Source organism: Cyprinodon tularosa, unplaced genomic scaffold (genome assembly GCF_016077235.1).
Source record: "Cyprinodon tularosa strain WSP-4 unplaced genomic scaffold, ASM1607723v1 ctg210, whole genome shotgun sequence".
In the NCBI taxonomy this organism is placed as follows: Eukaryota; Metazoa; Chordata; class Actinopteri; order Cyprinodontiformes; family Cyprinodontidae; genus Cyprinodon; species Cyprinodon tularosa.
In genome coordinates this window covers 2,551,494-2,574,343 of record NW_024038779.1, presented here as the reverse complement: position 1 = coordinate 2,574,343, position 22,850 = coordinate 2,551,494, and the positions used below count along the sequence as shown (strand labels likewise).

General features: G+C 41.0%; 2 protein-coding genes across 2 annotated transcripts; one reads left to right on the top strand and one right to left on the bottom strand.

The window, feature by feature from the left end:
- Window positions 1-60: 60 nt before the first annotated feature.
- Window positions 61-6,040, top strand: si:ch211-79k12.2 (uncharacterized protein LOC568844 homolog). Its single transcript, XM_038285432.1, has 3 exons — window positions 61-258; window positions 346-607; window positions 3,383-6,040. The coding sequence occupies exons 1-3, from the start codon at window positions 232-234 to the stop codon at window positions 4,861-4,863; spliced, it is 1,770 nt and encodes a 589-aa protein (XP_038141360.1). The 5' UTR covers window positions 61-231; the 3' UTR covers window positions 4,864-6,040.
- si:dkey-34d22.1 (discoidin, CUB and LCCL domain-containing protein 1) lies at window positions 5,543-22,850 on the bottom strand. Its single transcript, XM_038285431.1, has 15 exons — window positions 22,676-22,850; window positions 17,777-17,998; window positions 13,467-13,604; window positions 12,439-12,490; window positions 11,933-12,005; window positions 11,720-11,853; window positions 11,594-11,631; window positions 11,173-11,364; window positions 9,740-9,852; window positions 8,920-9,094; window positions 8,741-8,836; window positions 8,536-8,629; window positions 7,343-7,380; window positions 7,158-7,268; window positions 5,543-6,670 (listed from the first exon to the last, which is right to left on the bottom strand). Exons 1-15 carry the CDS (start codon window positions 22,776-22,778, stop codon window positions 6,249-6,251), a joined length of 2,001 nt encoding a protein of 666 aa, XP_038141359.1. The 5' UTR covers window positions 22,779-22,850; the 3' UTR covers window positions 5,543-6,248.

The window sequence follows — 22,850 nt, the reverse complement described above, 5'->3', positions numbered from 1 at the left end:
TGGAGGGAAACTGCAGAAATGTTTCAAGCGTTTTGTTTGGATGGAATGGGTGACGCTAACTTATACGTCACCCAGTAACCCGGAAGTATATCGCCTGCTAACCCCAACTGGGCGTGTCATTGATACTAGAAAAAAATACGCATTTGTTTTTTATATTTATGTTGTTTTCTTTTTAATTAATGTTGTGACTCGGCTCTGTAGAGGAGGGAGCTCCGGTGTTCAGTTCAGCTCATGGATAAAGAGAAGTCCAGCGATAATGTGAGTCGCTCCGCTGCATGTCTGTCGGCCTGGTTAAGTGAGGAGATGATGGTTTCCGCTCATTTAACTTTTCTTTACGTGTCTCAGCATGCACAGTGCTCATGGATGGAGATGCACCAGTACATCAGTGAGCTTCTCGCATCTGGAAACCAATCCAAAAACGCGCCAGACGTGAGAAACGCAGCATGGGGGACGGCTGCTGCTAGTGTTCCTTTGGGGGTCAAAGCCTCCTCCATGCAGCCCCTCCAGGCTCTTCAACAAGTCCAGGAGAGGAGAGAGGCAGCCCCGGGCAGAGCGATCAATGCTGGCTCATCTAACAGGAGAGCAGAGGCCAGAGATGGAGCAGAAGGTGGCTTCTCCATGACAGCCTACTTTAGCACACCATCAATAATAATAACCCCTACCTTAAATAAAAAAAAAAAAAGTTTAAATAATCCCACTCTTAAAAAAATATATAAAAAAATTATAACACTGTCTACTAGGGTTGCTCAGTGGCGCAGTGGGTAGCACTGCTGCAATCCCTGGGCTCTTTCTGCATGGAGTTTGCATGTTCTTCCTGATCATACGTGGGTTCTCTCTGGGTACTCCGGCTTCCTCCCACAGTCAAAAAACATGACTGTTAGGTTAAATGGCTTCTCCAAATTGCCCTTAGGTGTGAGTATGTGCATGAATGGTTGTGTCTCTGTGTTGCCCTGCTTTGGACTGGCAACCTGTCCAGGGTGTACCCCGCCTCTCGCCCATAGACAGCTGGAGATAGGCACCAGCACCCCATGCGACCCCACTTGGGAGCAAGCGTGTTAGAAAATGGATGTCTACTAGGATTTTCACAATACTAAAATGTTCAACTCATTACTGATACTCAGGAAAATATTCGATACTTTATACCAGGCATCCCCAAACTCGTTCCTCGAGGGCCGCTGTCCTGCAGGTTTCCCTGCTTTAGCACAGCTGATTATAATGATTGCAGTAGAGCAAAAGCCTGTTAATCAACTATTAATTAAAATCAGCTGTGCTGGAGCAGAGAAACATCTAAAACCTGCAGGACAACGGCCCTCGAGGACCGAGTTTGGGGATGCCTGCTTTATACCATTTTCGATACAAGGATAAAAATAAAGACCACAAAATTTAACAGAAATATTTTTAAATAAAATACAGTAACTAAATGAATGCAATTAAGCAAGCTTGATTTAAAAAAAAAAAATGAAAAGTGTTCCTTCCTTGACTATGCTTTACACACACAATGACAATAGCCAAACCAGTTAACAAATAAAAATAAATGCTGTATTCTGGGAGGGAAGAGCAAACCTTGGGTTTAGCTGCTTAATAAGTTGTTAGAACCCAGGTTTCTCCACAGTTAAATAGAAACCTGATCCATACATATGTACTCACTGCCACAGCTGTTTATTTTCATAGCTTCTGGGGACTTGGCCTCATATTTCGGATGTTGGTCAATAATGGATGGTAGAGTCGGCTGTGTCTGATGGCGTTTTAAAAGCAGCTCTACTTCTCTCTGCTTCATTCTGTGACTTCAAGAGAGAAAATAACTCTTTTCAGTGGCATCTATAGTTTTGAAAATGAGTATAGTATCAGGATACGTTTTAGTATCAATACTATTTTGAAAATTGACAACCCTACTGTCTACTAATAAACCGCTTTCCATCTCTAAGGACCGAATGAAAAAATGTAATTTTATGGTTGTTTTTACCCAATAACTAAAATCGAACGTAAAAAAAAAAAAAAAAATCAGATTTATATAACTTATTTTCCATTTTGAAATGATAAAAATAATTTAGTAATATCAGAACGGGGTATCTGTAATACTGGAGTCTCCATGGGAGATTTCTGTGCTTAGATATCTACAATATTCACCATTTGATATTGAAGTGTTCATCTGTTTACATCTGGAGATTAAGACTGGTATAAATGGGTACGTTACCTTTCTTTTGTGGTGTATGCTAGAGAATTTCAAAGTTATGGTAATTTTTCTAATAGAAAATCTTATTTAAAAAAATGTTTCCATACAAACGAGGCAATGTGGCTTAAAAACCTGATCTCAGTTCTTTCTTATCAAATCGAATTAATAGATTTTCTTGTCACTTAGTTTTATGACCTATTGCTTTTAAAAACCTAGCTTTGAATCATTCCCTCTGAGAGGCGACCTTCATTTAAAGGGCAATGAAATTCAAGCTGTGAAACATGCTTGTAGAAATAATCGGATTTCACAGCAATCAATGAAAATTCAACAAACTGTTAGTAGCTAGCATTACCTCAGAGTATATCAGTTGTAAGTGCACATCTAAGAACAAAAGAAATAAACTGATGTGTCTGAGCTATCGAAGTTAAAAATATTAAAATTAAATCCTCAAATTAAAAAGCTCAATCAATTTTAGTGATTTATCACCCATGACTAAAATAACAGATCGATTAAAATCAAATTGAGAAGGCTTCCTGGAAGTCTAGTGGATGTTTTTTTTTTTTTTACTTTTTTGGAACAGATAAATGAAAGCATTCAAAAAAGTTCCTGATACAGTGCAGGCCAACAGTCCTCCTATCTTTTCCAGAGCATCATGGTTCCTACAATGTACATAATTATGTTTTGCTTTAGTTATCCAAATACACTTTTATGCCCCAAGGAAATAAGTAGTAATTGATCAATGTGATCAGCATGAAAAGGTTTTTTTTACTTTTGAAAGAGATTTTTTTTTAAGATTTTTTTTTTTAGTTTTTATGGCACTATTGGCTCGCTTTTTTGACAGTAGGCTGACAAGAAAGGGGTATGAGAGAGGGGGAGAGACGTGCGGCACAGGACCACGGTCGGCTGCGTCGAGGACCAAGGCCTCCACACATGGGTCGTGCACGCTTACCACTGCGTCACCTGCAGTATTAACACCTGCATACAGTATTAATACTGCCAACAGTGATTGTATAATTGAGTGTAAATATCTCTCTTACCTCAGATGTAACCTTTTCCCCCTAAATGAATGAAAGATCAAATTTAAGTCCAAGAATTCCACTATATATCACCAGCACTGTATCCCTACTTGTTCCATGTCTCAACTGATTAAGTTGGTGCTTTATTTTTGGTAAACATGTCTAACACCTGTTTTTCCTGTCTATTCTGCAGGTCTGGATGAGCATCATGCCTGCACCTGCCCAGGCTGTCCTTTCTTTAGCTCCTCTTCCTCGTTTGAAACCTTACTACCCAGACAGTCCTTTTCCTCATCTCTTTATTCTCATGCTTCATGCCAGCCTAAAGACTTGAGCGTGAACTTGTGCTCGCCTGACACAACCGGCCCCGGGTCAGATTCCAGGCCGGCCAATCGACCACAGAGTCATGATGCAGACAGAGGGACAGACAGAGAGAGCCAAACCCCAAATCCCGACGCCCCTCCATCAAGACAGTCAGCGGGCACTCTGGCCCATCTCTCCATGTTTCCCTGCTTGTGTTGCCACCGTAGATTACCAACCTGCACCCACCTTGTGAGCAACCAGGAAAGTTCCAACTCCCCCTTTTCACACACCCATGCCCACCATCATTTCCACCACCATCACTGCCCCATGACGTCATGCGTTCCCTGTCCTCAGCTTGCCCACCCTGCACAGCTATCCGCTCCCTTTCCGTGCCTGTCCTGCCGATGCTCTCTTCCCACCTGTCACCAGCAGCCCAGACAAACGGAGCAACAGCAGCTGGAGGAGGAGAGAAGGCGGCCCCTCCTGTCGCTTCATCCTTGTATGCACTGCACAGCCTCTTTTTCAAGACCGTCTCAGCTGCTGCAGCATCAGCGCTCCGAGCACGCCCACAAACCCTCCGGTTTCCTCTGCACAGAGTGCGGCCGGGCCTTCAACTCCCACAGCAACCTCCGCATACACCTGAATGTGCACACAGGTGCCCGGCCTTACTCCTGCACCGACTGCGGGAAGCGTTTCAGCCAGTCAGGAGCGCTAAAGATCCACAAGAGGATTCACACAGGCGAAAGGCCGTATTCGTGCGACTTCTGCGGCAGGGGGTTTCCCCATCTGGCGGGGGTCCGGGCACACCTACGGACCCACACGGGGGAAAAGCCCTACAGCTGCAGCCTGTGTGGGAAGTGTTTTACCCAGTCAGGAGCTCTTAAGATCCACACCCGTATCCACACAGGAGAGAGGCCCTTCATCTGCAGCGTCTGTGGGAGGGGCTTTTCAAATCGCTCCGGGATCCGCTTCCACTATCGCACGGTCCATGGGCTGTCCCCAGAACACGATGGGGAGGCAAGAACAAAAACATCAGGATTCTCTCCTGGGCGTCCAAGATCCCTTCCTCCAACTAGCATCGGACACGCCGGGCAGAGCAACCTGGACAGGCCTTCTGCTCCGGACCCCCTCAGTTCCTCAGAGCTGATCCCAACCAACCGCAGTGAGAGCAGGTCACAGGAGGAAGGAGCCAGCAGTCATAGAGAGGGGCTGCTCTATGCCTGCGAGGATTGCGGCCTCCGTTTTAAAGACGCCCCATCCCGGAATAGACACCAGACCCTGGTGCACTACTCGCACGAGCGTCAGGCGGAGGAGAATCAGAGACAGGGTGAAGACTTCAGCACAAGAGAAAATGTTCCGCATCCAAGCGAATGAAACATAATCATGTTTTTTTTCCCCTTCAAAGTTCAGATTTTATTGGTTTTGTATGCAGTGGGCCAACACAAAGGGAAGGTTAAAGGTTAGATGATTTCCCACTTTCTCTGAGTCTACTGCATACAAACCCATGTGAAACCTGTGGGAGCAACAACTCTGCAAGAAGGTCGGGGAGGTTTGAATACTTAAACCTGATACTGCATCAACAGGAGGAAGGAGCACAAAAACAAAGAAAACATTGTTGCAGTGCAGTTTGTCAGGTGGAGAACCTGTTGAACAGCTTCCATAAAGCAAACTGAAATGAGCCCTAACCCATAGTTAATTAATGGAGCTTTAACCAAACACGGTCCTGACCGAGCAGCGATCATGTTTACAGTGTGGCAGCGCTGCAGGTTTATGTCCAGCTTTACTACAAGTTGAAAATGCTCCACATTGTATTTTTGATACATTTCTTTTTTTATTGTGCCTTATTCTGCAGTGAAAAAGGCATCGGTGGAAAACTTATAAAAGTCACAGTGTAAAGATTAATTGAAGAAACGATTAACCGTTTTTTTTCCCAACCGTTAATCTTAGCATAAAGTTTCCTATAATAAAAACAAAGTGCTATTTCCTGATTGCTTTAGAAAAAAATACAGATTTTTTTTATACAGTAGCGAAAGCAAACAGTGCAGTCACTGAATCCAATGGACTTTGCATACAATTTTAATAAGAATACAAGCTCTGTTAATTTAATTTTGCACTTCTTCCTACATCTAGCAGAGTTTGGAGAAAATTCCCTGATATCAAATGTGTTATAAAATGAAAGGTTCATGATACTTTTCTTCTCCTTTATTCTTGTGCCTCTGCTGTACTATAGCTCCCAAGTCCTTTTTAAACAGGTTATTTCTCCACATAAAGATACACAATACAGTATATTATTAGAGGTCTGAAGCTCTCTGGTGCCACCTAGTGGTCACATTTAGTCACAGCTTCAAACCTGTCTAACATTTACAGTGTTTCTTTTACAGCAAGTTCTGTTTTGCATTAATCTTTTTAAAAAAAGATGGACGTGTTTGTTTCTGTAGAAAGTGCAGCTTGTGATTGAGCATTTCGTTGGCAGACTGTTTCTCTCAGACAACAATCAAACTTGGAGCTTCTCTGTGCATTTTATAAAATAAAAACTGTACAAGTACGCATATATTGGTCTCTGTGGGTCTCAGATCTTTTTTTTTTCAGTGTTCAACCCTGGTGTCCTCTTTGTTTATATTTAGAGTGACTCCTGATGTCCTTGAACATTCAGCGACCGGTCAGCAGGAGTTTTTCCTGAGAGGAAAATTCCGGTTTCCGTCATAAGATCTCAGAGCTCCTCTAGTTCACGCAGATCTCCACAGCTGAGCTGCTTGGATTCACAAAGGCTCCTCATATGTGTGCTTCCTTATTAAGGAGTCAGTTGATTTGGGCTCTGCATAGACTTCGCTGGCAGGTCGAGGGCTGCCGGCATGCAGAGCTGGGGTGCAGTAGCCGTTGAACAGCACCCTGTGTGAGGGGCAGTCATACCGACTGTGACCGGTGGACACATGAGCGAGAGGTCTCTGTGCAGTGCTGTGAAGTAACCCCGTCAAGGTGGGCGGTTTATGTTCGGGGGGCAGCTCGCTGAAAGGAGTGGCGTACTCGGGCTCCGGAGGTAGAGGCTCGGCGTACTCTGGAACGCTGCCAGGTGTGTCATAATGAGCGCAGGTGAACGGGGTGGTGTATCCATCGTTGGAAGAGGGCCTGAATGTAGATCCAAGCTTCTGTCCACCAGCTGTGACGGCAGGAGCAGCATAGTCTGGAAAGGAAACCAGCATGTTAGACGCATCAAAATAAACAGCTTTTGTATTTCAGTAATGGAACTCACAAGTCAATGCGTAAAACGGGACACAACTGCATTATTTAATTTAATGGGAAAAGAAAAGGTTTGGAAATGTCTTTCTTATTGTTTAGACCCAGAATGGATCCAACTTTGGATGATTTAAATGTCTAAGAATCACTTTTTCATTTTCTCACACAGCTTCAATTTGAGTTGTGGAGTTAGAAGCCGAGGCGCTCGATGAGGCAGAGATGGGACGGCTGCCTTTATTGAGCCCCAATTAAAGGAGCTCTTTCACAGCGACTCTGAGGTCCAAAGAAAGGAATGTTTATACAGTGGCTGGCGATGAGCTGAGCCGGGACAAAGAAAGAAAAGCCTGGCTGCTCAAACTGACCACCGGCAACAAAGAAGGGAAGAAAAAAAAAGAAGCAAAACAGAGCAGCAGAAAATGTTCCTCAGTTCTCACCGTTTAGAGGGGGACTTGGTAGAGCATCGTGTACGTTTCGCACCAGCGGGTATGAGATCAGCTCTGATGATGGATGCAACAGACTCTTCGCTTTCAGACTCTGACAGTCAACTGACATGAAGAGAAAGTCAGAATCAGAGTTTATGAAAAGCTTTAAATACGTTAAACCTAAGAGCCTGACTCACCTGTGGGTAAGGAGTTCTTCATTTGGGAGTCCTTTTTCCTACCAGGAGAACATGAAGATATTTTACATACTGCACACAGCTTTTAGTTTATTGAGAAACCTTTACATTTTATAGGTAGGGTTATGTGATCAAAATGTTCCATTTTCTGTGAGCAAAATACAACTTAGAAGATTTCAGTGCTGGTCAGATATTAACATACACTAACGACACAATAAATAAATGTCTAATAATGCATACAGACCCGTGCATGTAAAGGTGCAGTCCATTTAACAACCAGGGAAAAAAAATGATCAGGATCTGTACTTTGACTAGGCCAGGGAGTTTTTACTTGGTGAATTACTGCTTTGTTTTGGGTCCATGCCATGTTGAAGAGAATGTGTCATTGATTCTATGATGCTGAGGCGATCCATATCCTGCTGAAGCAAAGCTGCCCAAATCATGAAATCTCTGCCTCATGGAGGCTTTGAGGTTTCCTAGCAAGCTTCATGCCAAGCATGTCCTCTGTTCTGGAGTCTAAAATAAACAGTTTTAGTCAGAGGAAGTTTTTTCCCAAAAGGTGCTGGTTTGCTCTCTGGTCAATTTCAGTCTGACCTTTAGGTTTTTCTTGGGGAGCAAGGCTTTCCTTCCAGTACACCTCTCATTAAATATAAACTTAAAAGTGTCCTAATAGTACAAGAGAATTATAAAATATTGGGTTTCATTTTATTAATTTGAGCATTTTTGGTCTGATTTCAGGGCATGCTTGCCAAGACGTGGCTGCTGGGTTGGTTGTAAAACTGATTTTACAATAGATAAAGTAGGCCGTTTGTATAAATACTGAAAATCAATGGCTTTATGCTTTAACAAATTCAGAAAGGGTCAGAATTGTTAAAGGCTGCAAAAAACTGTAGTTTTCCTGCAGTCTGTAGTTTTCCTGCAGAAGCAAATTTAGGCAAACTAACTGGGAGTGTTTGTGTAACTTTAGCAAGTATGCAGAATTTTAAGCCTTTCTGCAATACATTCAGACTTGCTATACAACCTCATTCTTAGGTTGTAATACTACCACAAAATATACGTTAAAAGATATGAAAAGCCCTAAATAAAGAAAACAAACACAGTAAGTGTGATCATCTGACGGATTGTGCCTGATTTATTCTAGCATCCATTACAGCAGATCATCAGAAAATATAAGAAGGAAACGAGTGAAGAAATACCTTCGTTTCCACCAGATTCCAGCCAATAAGCAGCTCCCACACATCACCAGTCCCAGGACCACTCCCACTGCGATGATCACTGGCTGACTGGGGCCTGCAACAGAACAAGTCTGTGACTGATGTGCATGTGAGGTCACAGTGATGTCACCGACACAGGCTACGGTCGAAAGTTAACGTTTTCTACTTTGCTACGTAGAGTTCATACTTTGAGTTGTTTCCACAAACGGTGTCTTCTCTGTGGGAGTGGGAGAGGGGCTTGGGTTTAGGTTGTCCACGTTAAATTTGATTGAAGGAGATTCTCCTGGAAAAGAAGCAGGAACTGTAGCGTCTGGCGAGACTGTGTGAACAGATAATATTTGAATGGAGCAAACAGGATGCGCTCACCTCCATGAGGTCGTGACCTCGGCGTGGCCTTGGCAGCGGGGCAGCCCAGAAGCTCAACCTGAGCAGAGGCTCTGCCACGCCAGCTCAGTGACTGAAGCCGAACAAACCGAGCGACGACCGCAGGGAACAGGTTGTTGAGCACCCTGAGGTGGCCGTCTGTGTAAGCCTGGAACACCTGGGAGCAAACAGGGACAACCAAAAATCAAGCTACTGTCAAAGAACTCAAAGGTTTTCCTTATTTCTTTATTTCTTCAGCAGTTCGGTGTTGGAAGTAATGTTCAGAATTTCTGCGTATTAATACAAATAGACGCCAAATAAAAGAAAAAATCATCAGAGCTAGCGGTACTTCGCACACGGCTATCGAGAGATAGCATGATAGAATGGTTGCAACATCGGAACCTTTTTATTAAATTGCGCACTAAATCATTAAATGGGCCATATACTGAAGTTTAAAAGTATAATGTTCTCGCCTCAAATGATCTCAAAACGTACTTTTATAGAATAACGAAAACAAAAAACTTTTAACTTAATACTCTGAGCTCTGTGAGCGCTCCATTGAAAGCTGCTGCTGCCGCAGTGCATGCTGGGACAGCTGTCAATCTCAAGAACGGACAAGTCTGCTCTGATGCATGCTGGGTAAAGAGGGAGGGGCGAGAACAACATCCGGGGACTTTGTCCGTTCTCGGTCTTGTGTTCTTGTGAGTGGAGCTGTACTAGGGCTGAGGCTGATGACGTTTCATGAGCACAGGAGGACGTTCAATTACACATACTGAGAAATGGCCAAAGTGACTGAATGTCTGAAACAGGCTGGATCACCAACCTTTCTCTCTTTGCTTGCAGCATCTTTGTAAGTCTTCCAGCTCTTTCTGTCCTTACTGAACTGCAGACTGTAGGATTCGATGTAGTTCGTCGATGAGCCTGTTGTGACCAATCCTGGGGTTAAGACAATGAGATTATATCACATTCAATTCTAATGAATAATCAGATTATTTGCAGCTCTTGTTTGGCTCTCAGCACCAGATCTTCAGAAGGTTTGTGTCTTAAAACAGGCGCAAACGTGTTTCTATGCACAAAGCACATCTTAAAAGGAGGTGGAAAATCATTTATGTTTGCAGTACACTTTCTTTCTGCTTGTGTGCCTTCATTAATATGCAGATCAAATTCTAATGATCCGACTGCACAACTTCATGGGTGGAGGATACGGAAATGTAAACATTCATCACGTGCAAAGGGATTTTCTAAATCTGAAACTCAACTGAGGCCTCAGTTTTTCATGTCTTTTTTTGGTTCTTCTGAAAACCAGGTGAAAACTGACAACTTTGCTGGCACAAAGGAGGAGTTGGTGCGATGCCAGACATTCTGTGTGCATGGAAACATATATGGATTCTAAGAAATAACAGTAGCGTAACATTAATAAAGAAAAAAAGGTGGACAGGCCGGCACAAATTATTATTTATTTATACAATTGAACCAAAACATAAAATATTGACTTAACTTAAATATTTCGTCATGTTTATATATATATATATATAAAAAAGTATCATACTGAAAAGAAAATGTAAAGGGATGTGGGGGGGAGTGAAAATGCCCTTCTTTTCGCAAAAGGGATATTTTACGCCTTGACCTGTAAACATAAACGTACACAAAGCTTGAGTTGTTTTTTTTTTTTCTTTTTGGAAAACAAAATCTGCTCTTTTTAATGGGTGAAACCAAAACTGGTTTACACCTCTTAACATTTGGGCAGCAATCTTTGTAGATCACATGCAACACCCGTGCAATTTAGTTCCCCTTCTTCTAACTTCATGCTGCTTTAGGCTGAGAGGATCTAATGACCTCTCTTCCTTGGTCTGCCATTTTCCCCTACCACCTTCCAGTGACATATTGTTTGCAGCAGCCATTAGTTTTAATAGAAGGTACACCTGGCCCAGTAAGGCCAGGGACAGAGTAACTGGAAGCTATCTTCTTTAGATTCCCCTTACAAAGTTCTCTAAGCCACTGTTTTAATGTTTATCCGTTATTTCCTGTGACTGCTTCATGTCCTTTGTCTGCAGAAGATAGACCAACTTCACAGGGTTGGAGGCTCTTGTAGGCGTCTTCCTGTTAAACAGGAGCTGTTCCTGTTGCTGCCCAACACGGTTGCCGAAATTTAAATTTTCCAATATTTTTCTAATTTGAATCTGCACTCAGATTTTGTATAAATGCAACAAACTGTGCAGAATCAAACTATGTTTATGGAATTATTTATTTTCTTACCTGTCACACTGCTCCTTTCAGATAGTTCAATCTCCACCCAGGGGTTGGGATCCCCGCTGTCTGCTGTCCAGCGCAGGAAGTCGGGGCCTGGCTCCGTGTTTCTGGACGATGAGAGCACTGTGTGCTCCTCCCTGTTTTTGTCCCAGAGAGACGATGCATTTAGAGGAGAGACAGCCAGGATGTTGTTACACTCTGTGTGGGAATGAGAGGAAAGGATGAACGTGGCCCATTGTTTCACCATCTTCTCTACAGAAACTTTCAACTCTCATCTTTACGATAAAGACAAAATTTTCTGTGTGCTAGATAATGGGGTTAGCTGGGGTGGGATGAAATCCTAACACTTTAAACACTGGAGCTCATTACAGGAAACAAACTCAAGGAATGTAAATAATGTGCTGCTGGAGGGGGGGAAAAATCCTACCTCTGCTAAAAAGCAGCTTCTTCTCGGATAATGACCCCCTGTCAAAACATAATCAAGGATGGGTCAAAATGGCTGCCGACAAACATTACTACGATCCTTTATCATGAGCACAATGCAACTACTAACGTCTTAGAGAGGATTCCGTTGGCGAAGGTGGATTCATAGAGTGTGAGACTTCTCCCCTGATTCACAGTGACTCGGCCTCCCAAGGCGTCAGACGTGGCTCCGCTGTGGACCGCAGACTTACACAGGACTGAAGTCTGTGGCAGAAAGGAGAACTTCTAAACCACAGATAACTTTGGTAGAGCATAGCTTGGCGAAGGGAAAACTGGCTCTTACGTCTCTGTAACCCTGCTCAGAGTTTCCCCAAATGTCCCCCGGAACATCCTTACATCCAGCTGGGCAGTAAACACTGAGAAGCACATGAGATATAGTGATAAGCAGATCAGAAGAGAAAATGGGAACAAAAGCAAACACAGCTCTCAACTCTGATAATACCTTAATCATAATGAAACACAGAGGTGGCAGCATCATGCTGAGGGAAAGCCTCTCTTCAGCAGGTACAGGGAAACTATTCGGACTTGATTGGAAGAGAGATGGAGCTTTATCAAGGCCTAATGAAAAGCATCTCCACAGTATGATGCAGCCACCACCATGTTTCACTGCAGCAATGGTGATTTTATATCAGTTAAAAGAGCACCTCTTGGTGCTGGTTTATGGCATAAAATCTGAACAAATAAAATGAAGCTTTTTGATCGCTTTATGACAAAAAACAGCAATTTCAAAACAATTTCACAAGGTTAAAATAAAAAATATAAAGTATAATACTTTGGGAACAAACTTACATTAAACGCTGAAAGCTAAAATGGGATCCTCTTTGTAAACAAGTGATCAGATCTGAAAGAAAAATAAAAAAATACAGACGCTAAAATGAATCCACACATTTGTAAAAAAAAAGAGCTTTAAGAATCTGGGATTTTGATGCACAGTCTCTTTCTTACATAACAGCCTCCCCACTGCTTCCCACACAGACACAGAAAAACATACAGCCCAGATCCAGCATGAGACGGGCTGCCATCCTCTAAGCATGCTATATTAGGAGAAAGGCAGTCATCTCTGTTAATGTGACTGAAGCCTTTGTTGCTGTCCCTTAGTCACAGTTCACGAGTCTCGCCAAAAGCCCTTCTGCCGTCACAGTAAACAGACGGCGGGTTGTGTCTCTGCACAAGGCTTCAGCTCCAGACGATGTTGGATTTTTGTAAACAACAAAAGTGAAAAACAGGAAACTATGATACATACCACAGACTCAGAGAGAAAAGAAGGCTATCCCCTAATACATATCGGAGCAATCGGATCTAAACAAACACCATAAACAAAAAGATCCACAACGTCCTGAAATGTAATGCATGAACTAAGACATGAGGCATTTTGTTCTGCATTCAAAGACATGTTTGAATTCAAAGCATCACTGGTGGTTGATTTAGAGCAGGATTCAGCAGCCTATGGAATGACAGGCCTTATGGGGGGGAAAGGGGAAGTAGACAACCAATTTCAGCCTCTGGCCAGAAGTCCTACTCCTGTTTAAATGTAAACACAACAATGGAGAATGAATGCCAGTAATTCATGATGCATCATCAACACACACCCACCCACACAAACAGGTAAATATTAACAGATCACTAAGCACAAAAAAGAAACCCCTGCAGAAGCTTGTAAATCAGACCACAGACAGCTATTGTTCAACACAGTGTGGAGGACTAAAATAGACTCCAAGATGCTGATAAAACACTTTTTGTTTTAATAAAAGGTCATCTATTTATGTTTGTTTGGGAAAATATTTAAGCAGAATACAGAGGATATAATGCAGCCATACCTGGATGCTGGTCGGTTGCATAAGAGAGCAGAAACCCTCGTCCAGAGCGGTGTGGGCCGGACATGAATGTTACCGTCACTTCATTGGTTTCAAGAGTCACATTCTTCATTGTTGCATTAAGCCTCCCACACACTGGACCTGGAAATAAACAACCAGTAACAGAATGAAAATATCTCCACTAAAATAATGGTTCATTCATACCCCTTGAAGTTTTTTTGTAACAGTTTGATATACAAAGTTAAGCATAAATGTGTTCGGAAAAAGATAAATACTTCATATGGAAAATGTTTCCAAAACAAAAACATGGGAGGACTTTTTGGATATTTCCCGATCATTCTGCACAACTTGAGACTGGTATGTCTTCTCATACCTAGAGTAAAACATGGTGGTGGCAGCATCATGCTTTTTTTCAGCAGGAAACAGAGAGCTGGTTATGGTTGAATGAGGGTGGATGGAACTAGATGCAGGTTAACCCCTATAGACAACGTGTTAGAAGCTGGGCAAGACTTTAGACCGGGATGGATGAAGACCACAGAAAGCATACAATCAGACAATCAGAGCTACAATTTAAAATCCTCCTTCTTACAAATATAGCCCTAAACAACCAAGCTCCATCTCATATCAGAACTGATTGTTCCTTATGTTTTAAACACAGCACTTTGCTCTCAATCTGTAGGTTTACTAATGGTTCCTAGAATTTCTAAAAGAAGAATAGGAGGCAGATCTTTTAGTTATCAGGCTCCTCTCCTATGGAACCAACTACCAGTTTTAGTCCGTGAGGCAGAAACCCTGTCTACTTTAAAGGCAAGGCTTAAATAGTTCAATTTTGATGAGTCAGAATAACCTGAGCTATCCCTATAGTTATGCTGCTATAGACTTAGACTGCTGGAGGACATAGGGACCTCTTTCTCTATTCTTCAATTCCACAGTATTTACTTTAAACATTGCGTAAATGTGTACTGTCAGGTTGTCACTCCACAGAAATGTTTTACCAATCATCAATCTAAATTGGCATGCTTAAAAACACAACTAAGCATAGAAAAATAGGTCTCAATAGTAGTGAAAAACCCATAGACACTGCGGCAGGGTCTATGGGTGTCTGCCAAGGTTACTGAATCCACACCCATGCACTGTTTTATTACACATTTTAAAGGAAAAATATTGTAAATATTATATCTATGATCTGATTTTTAATTCATGGGGGATCAGAGGATGAGCTGCGCATGTGTGACTCATGTTCAATGGGGAGACGAGAGTTTCTCTGCTCTCCGACTGCAGACACAGGCTGCAGCTGCTGCGCCTGAGTCCCTGTGAATTCAAGGTGGGAGCAGCTCGCTCACTGAATGTTTGCTGAAGACAGTAAACCCAGAACAAGCTGTTTATGTGTTGTCACTAAAGTTTCTAACAACACAGGAAAAGCCTTTTCCATTTGTCACTACGTGCAATTTTGGAAAAAAAAAATATGCACCAAATATAGCAACAAAGTCCCTAAGTTGGCAACAATGCAAAAGCAGCCTAACTTTGTTTCTATACACATTAAGATAGCCCCCAAAAACACCCGAAACAGGAAGATTGAAACCTAAATTTAAATCTGTGTGCGAACCAGTTTTGCTGGTATGCTTCTGCACCGTCGGTCTGGAATTTCTAGGGACGCACAGCAGTTTTCCCCCAAAGCGCAAGGGGGAGCCTATTCGAGAACTCGCAAGAACTTTGGCGGATGGTCACAAGAACTTTGTTTTAGCAGAGACCTTGGCATCTTTATATAATTTGCCTGGGTCATCCTACAAATGGTTGTACTTCCGAACCTCCTCAATTAACCTTTCGTCGTAGTTGTTCATTGTAGTTATTCCTCGGTTTTAAAAAATGCCGCTCCCCGGTACCGAATTGAGAAGGATGACAGCACAGACAGCCGGAAAGGCATACCAAGGACCTATCACAGCTGTTTTTTGTCTGCGCAATTCCGCTTTAGGTCTGCGCAGGTTTGCGACCGTCTGACACTAAGTCAGGATTTTTTTGAGGTGCGGTACGACGGTTGCAGAACCGTCGGTTTTCGAGGCTATTCGTCAGAAGCATAAATTGGCCTTAAGGCCACTCACTCAGTCTGGTTCTTTTGGAGGTTTCATCTAGGACTTAACAATTTTACCAAAAACCTAAATTGCAATTATTTTAGATGTTATTTTGATTTTTCTTTGCAATACCGACGAGTGTATAGATGGTTAACGCTAAGGTTTCAGCTTTTTCATGACCTTCACTTCTAACTGCATCAATGATAGAGGTTTCTCTTTCCTTTTTTTTGTGGCAGCAAACCCACTATAAACATATCAACGCCAACTTTAGTGCTGTAGTAAAACAACAAACAAAAAAAAGTCTCTTAGTGTTGTTATATGCAACTTGTACAAAATTGAGTGCCTCTGTGATTTGAAAATTGCGTTTTGTTGAATTGTGATTATAATACAAATGTAATAAATTGCCCAGCCCTAGTTTCTTCCTGTTCAAGGGGAGTTTTTCCTCTCTACTGTTGCTGAAGCCATGCTCGTTCAGTATTTGGGATTGCTGTAGAGTCAACAACATAATGCAAGTAAATATTTAGTGTAGCCATATGAATGAATCCTGCACAGTCAATATCTGAATGCAATCAGCAATTGATCAAAAACTTTTAACAAATCCTACTGTATGATCTGACTGAATCGGCTCTGTAAACCTGCGACCTGTGTGGTGAACTGGCACTATATAAATGAACCGACTTTAATTGAATGCTTTTTATGTTTTAAACATCACGTGTTTTCTCATAGATGCACTTTAAAAAAATTAAAATGTCAAAAAAACTTTTGTAAACACTCTGTGTGTACAAAATGATAATAAAGTCTGTAAGTCTAAAGTGTTAAACTGCTCCAGCCAGACTATAGAACTACATTCAATTTTAAATCTGTGACAAAGCTTAAAAGTATGATGATCTCTAATGCTCTCCATCCTATCTGAGCAGTATGCAGCTATCTAGTGAAATAATGAGTGATTCGATTTTCTAAAGCTGGTGAAATAAAATGTAAAGACTGTGAAGTAGTAACTGTAGGAATAGCAGATAGCATTACACAAATCAGTGACTCTGAAGGGCCTTATATGAATATTTGCAACACTCAGCTTCTGTCATAAAACGTTCTACAAACTGTTCATCATCCTCTTGCACTCTCCAAATATGCACTATTGTGTGTTGGACACATAATCATAATAAAATACACCAAAGCTTGGTTCTGTGATGTAAAAACATAGATTTGTTATGTCTTTAAATGCTTTAAAGGCTTTTGCACCATTTGTCCAAAGCTCCAGATGTGATCTTAAGGCTTTTTGTTTCCATCAGTCTATCATGAAAACATCCATGTGAAGAAAAAGGTGATCCTTAAACAGCTATAACCTGAACACTGTCCAACCAATAAAATAAAGAATCTCATAGTTCATACATTTCTGGATGCCTTTCCAACTGCATAAAATCACATTTTGCCTTATTTATAAAAGTGCAGACTGTACACCTGAGTACATTCAGTCCGTTTTAGCCAGAACCCGAAAGACACTGAGTCAAATTCCAAAGAAAAGCAACATTAAAGGCCTTCATAGAGCTACAGGTTTGGCTCTAGTAAAGAAGGCAAGATAAAAAAAAATGTTCCAAAGTCTTTGAACAAAAGGATTATCTGATATTTGTTGACTCTTTACTAAAAGTGTATGCTGCTGTGAATTAATAACCATACTCTTTTAGTGCAGATATAGAGGAGCCACTTTCATAAGCAAACAGATTAGCATGCGATTCAGGATGGTGACCTTGTACTGATTGCAGAGTGATCTTTTAAAGAGGATAAAAGCTGCTGTATCTGTTTGTCTAAGAGAAATCACATTTCACATAGATCCATGATATTTATAGATTATCTTTATCAGCAGCCGTGCACAGAAAACATTCAAAGCTTTTGGGTTTAAAATAATCCAACAGATGTTTAGCACAATAATTTAATCTCTTTAATCTCCCAACGTGAATTTTTTGGTGCACTGTCAAATATCTGTAGCCTCAGGACTCAACCTGATACAGCTGGTTGCAAAATGTACATGTTCCTGTTGCAAAACAGGGTTCCTCTCCCATCGATGTTTCAGCCGAATGGCATGCCATGAGCCTAAAGTCATGACATGCCTGGGAGATCTCTAATAACGACACGGAGCATTAAAATCTGTCAGCAGGTATCCTGATTAAGCACTGACTTACGTCTGAGATCAGTGAGGACCCAAACAGCGTCATAGGAATGAATATGAACAAAAGGACATGGACCTACCCAGTCTTCGTTCTCCGCTCTTGCCTGTGATCACTAAGGATCCGTTTCTGCAGCCTGGACTGCTCTCAATGTCAAAGTCTCCAAAGAGCAGCCGTAGCGTCCGGCCCTCCTGCACACGGAGCCTCCATTTACACCAGGTGTTGCTGGGATAGGTGCCTGGGTAGTTGGGAGAGGCCAATGTGCCTGACTCTGCTCCCAGCAGCGCATGTCCACAATCGTTACCTAACATGAAGCAAGAATAAAACAATGAGGGCTTTAAACTGAAACCATCAGAACCATTCAGGTTTCATTGTCTGGGACTCATTTCAATGGAGGAGAGAAACATTTCATCAGATAATTTATTAACTTTCCATTCCAAAAAATACAAAATCTTGACTAGATTGAGGTCTGGACTTTACGACGGAGTATTAGGGCCAGGATAGAGGGTTGTTTTTCTTCTATTTCGAGAATAAAGTCGGAACATTACCAGAATAAAGTCGTAAAATTACGAGAATAAAGTTGAAACGAGAATAGTCATAAATACGAGGATAATGTAATAAAATTGGGAGAATAAAGTCATAGCATTACGAGAATAAAGTTGTAAAATTATCAGAATAAAGTCCTAAAATTATGAGAATAAAGTCGTAATATTAAGAGAATAAAGTCCTGAAATTACGAGAAACAAGTTGTATTTTATGACAACTCTTAAAAGAAGCATTTTCTTCCCTAAAATGAGGAATGTTGAGCATCATGTGAAGTTATGCAACGGGTTAATGTATGATGACTTCAGTCTCGTTATGTTACAACTTTTTCTTGCAATTTTAAGACTTTATTCTCATAATATTAAGGCTTCATTCTCAAAAAAAAAAAAAATAGATCTCCAGCCTGGCCCTAATACTCCGTCGTAGGGCTTTGACTAGGTCATAAAATGTTTTGCTTTAAATGTTTTATTTTAGCTCCAGTCATTAATTAGGGGTTGCTATTCTGCTGTTAGGTGAACATCCATCCTGGTCCCAGGATTTTCATAACTACCAGCAGGATGTTTTCCAGGACCGTCTGTTTTAGCTCTGCACATCTGGCTTAGACCAGCAGAAGAGAAGCATTCTCTTAACGTGATGTTTCCTTCACCATCTTTCCCTGTGAAACCGACTCATCTGGGGTGATTTAATTCAATTAAATTCAAAAATACATTATCAATCCCAAAGGGGAATTAAATGCTGCAGTAAATCATAGGTTGTTTTTTTTAAACCAGTAGTTATAAGTGTTGATAGCTGCAGGCAAAAAGCATCTTGTGTCTTGAACTGAATCTGAAGAAGGCTCTGACTGAAGACAGTCTGGATCTGCAGTTTTAGGGTTCTGCCATGCATTCGGTTTAGCATGTAAAACAAAAAGCTGGAATGTAGATGCATCTGATTATTTCCCATGGCTGCTGTGTCCCCTAAACACCAAACCCTTTTATATTTTTGCAGCTTTTCTACAATAGGCTTTGCATTGAGAGCAAATGCTGGACTTTTTTTCAAAAGATACTCCTGCCTAAACTGTAAATCCATGGAAATCTAAATAAGTGTCTTTTTTCTTTTAATGAGGAGGTGAGTGAGACACTTTGGCAATGGAACAAGACGATCTACAACTAAAATAAGAACAAACAATTGCATTGTCTTATTTCAAGTGCTTATTATCTAATTATCTTATTTAAAGAGTAAAAATACCCATTCCATTGGTAGATCATCTTATTTACCTCCTCAAATTTAGGGCAAAATACATTTCATTTAAGAAGTTTTTGCTTATTTTATAGATTGTTTTTGCAGTGTGCAATCTTCCTTGGCTTGGATTAGTCTCCAGTGTCAGCTCTGTAGCATAGGTGGTTTGTATACTCTTTACACTTTTCTGTTATAATTGATCTTTGCTGTAAGCTTCTCCACAGAAGATCCTTTGTTCACGTCCACATCAATAACAGATGGACAATATTTGATCTTTTTTTTTTCAATGATACATCAAAAAACTAATTTTGGGGTTACAGTATAAAAGGAAACCCACAGATAAGCTACATTTCTGTTGGTAAAAAAAAAAGCAGATATATATTTTTATCCACACCTTCTGCTGTAACAGACAGTTTTTAAACCATCTGTTGAAAGTAATGATCACATCCTAAGCCGAGCCAAAATGTCTAAACCGCAGACAGGTTTGTCATAAATTTCCTAAATAAAACTCAGTAAATATTTAAGGATTTGCTGCAGCAATATCACAGGACAAACGTGCAACATGTCTGTATCATCAGAACAGGCTCTGCAGACCTGGACATGTTTACATTCATAACTGAATGATGACACGAATAGCTGGAAAGGAAATTACTCAAATCATAAAAAGAAAAAAAAAATACCAATCACCCACATCCTGGAGAGAATGGTGAACTATTTAAACCAGAAAAGGTTAGATAAAAGGATGCAGATTTATTGTTGACCCTCTAGAAGAAAAGGTGAAGGAAACTTAGAAACTTTTTTATCATTGTGGAAAAAGAAAAACATTTTAGTCATAGATTTATTACATCCTCTGACCGGTGAGTGTGCTGACTAACACTAACACAAACATTTAGATATTTGGTCTGATATCTCTGCTGGTCATTGGAAATAAGTGAGTCAGCTCCAAAAGTGGTTACAAAGAGATTAAGGTTACAGAGGCTGCTTGCACAAATCCAAAACCCCCGCAAAAAACGCAGGAGGTGACATGTTCCCAGAATGGTCAAAAACTTTAGTAAGACCCTGAGGCCCGTCTGACTCCAAACATGGTTCATGTCTTCCATATAAGGCTCCGGAACCCCCCCAGATAACCCTTCGCTTACTGTTTTTCCACACATCCTGCATCACACCATCCGCCCCACTTCCCAACAACTCTGCAAATCCCAGCAGCAACCTTTGAACGCAGCTCCCCAAAGGATTCTCTGGAAATGCCAGAGTGACAAGCTGTTGCTGTGGGCACCAGAGCATGGATCTGTCACCTTCCGGTGGGAGGCCACAAAACAACAGCAGTTCTGGCCACGTTCTGGGTGACTGCTGACTGTCTCCTCCTGGCTGAACTCCTTCACCTAAAGTCATTCTGACAAACCCGTCTCTTTCCATTTTATTCTTCATCCTGATGTAATGCCCGACAAATATATATATATATATATATATCCCTTTAACCTTTTAAAAACATTTTCAATGGCAATACAGACTTGCAGAAAAAACTGTCTAAAACTGAAGAGCCACAAGCAGTATATTGATCAGTATATAGTTTACAGATTTTCTCTAAAAGGTCAAAGAGGCTTCATAGAGAACATCAGGAAACAAATAGGGGCAAATAAAGTTGAGCAGAACTTTAATAGGGTTAGATTATGTTAAAAAAATATTTAAAGAAAAAATGAAAGATTTTTTTACTTTTTTCATTTGAAAATGAAAAGAGTCAACAACTGCAAAAAGGGAGAAGTAGTCAAGAAGCACCTTGTAACTCCTGGTAACGCCTTTTACAGCTGCTTTTTATATTTGTGCTTCTGTCTCCTTGAACCCCAGTCGGCCTCAGCAGATGGCCGCTCACACCGAGCCTGGTTCTGCTGGAGGTTTCTTCCTGTTAAAAGGGAGCTTTTTCTCTCTACTGTCGCTACAGGCATGCTTAGTGTGAGGGATTGCCTTCAAGTCAAAGAGTCGATGCAATCAACTGGTTTTCCTTGGACAGAAAACTTTGAATCAATTTGACTGTATGATCTGGTTGAACTGTAAAGTGCTATATAAATAAACTGAATTGAATCGAACCCTGGAGGAGCTGCAAAGAGACAGAGCTATGTTAGGAAATATGGTAAATCTAACCTTTTTGTAAAAAAAAAAAAAAAAAAAAAAGACATATTTACCAACATCTAACAGATTCCCAATGGGCAAACATGGTGGAAGCATCATGCATCATGCAATCATGGGCATTGTCTTCCAGCACTAAATGGACAAGATGGGAATACCAGCTAAACTATTATAACTGAAAGGCCACCCCCCCCCCCCCTTCTAATTTACAATCACGTTTTGCTTTACTCAAGAACAATCTGTCAAGCTTGTTCTTAAACGCAAAACAGGAATTTAAAGTGTCTGGTTTGTTAAATGAAAGACAAACTTTTTTTTTCTTTTCCCAAATCTTCCAATTTCTGGCAGGTCTTTACAGGTCTAAGCAAGCAGACAGGATGTTCACCTGTCCTGCCTGTCACTCCATAGCCTTCTGCTCTTAAAATAAGACAATTAATGTAAATAAATAAATAAAAAACAAATAGGTCTCCCTAAACCTGTCCTAACCAGAGCTATGAGAGATTATCATTTAATAAAAATGATTCAGGTATGTGAGGAAACCAAAGAGCCAGACGAAAACAACAAAAGAAGATTTGTGGTGTGGCTGTGAGTGTTTGTCATAGTCTAGGCAGGAGTGATCATTTGCTTCGTTGTGTCTTTGTGTGTAAATATGGTCACTGTGAATCATGCTTGGATATAGTATTGAAAAGCTTTTGGTGAGGAAAGCTGGGAGCAGCAGGTAAACAGATGGACAAGGAAACAGCCTGCAAAGAATGTCTGCTGCATACTAACTGGGCGACCTTTGCACCTATGGTGCTTCAACAAAATGCTGTAATATTAAAAAATACTTTCAGTTGGAGTTTATTTTGACTTTTTTTTTAAACAGCAGTAAATGTTTGCAACCTGTTGGAAACCGTAAACTGTATAAAATATGCCCCAGTTTCAGAAATAGTTGTTGCTTCAGATAATTATCTGGATCGATCACATATTAGTCTGTAATAATACATTTTTAATAACTATATATTTTTTCATCAACAGGCAAACATGTTAGATATACGGTGTAACGTCAAAATCACTATTTTACCCCCCAAAAAGTCAACGACAAACGGCTTTTTCTTACCCTCCTGACAGCGAACACCGACTAAACAGACGCTGAAAGTAATCCACAAACTGGCGGAAAGAAACTTTACTCCATTGTCCGTGTTTCTGCTCTTTCCAGGCATGGTTTCCAGCCCTGTCCGAGGGAAAAAGTAAGGTGCATACTTCGATGGGGCGACTTATCGCTTCAATAAAAG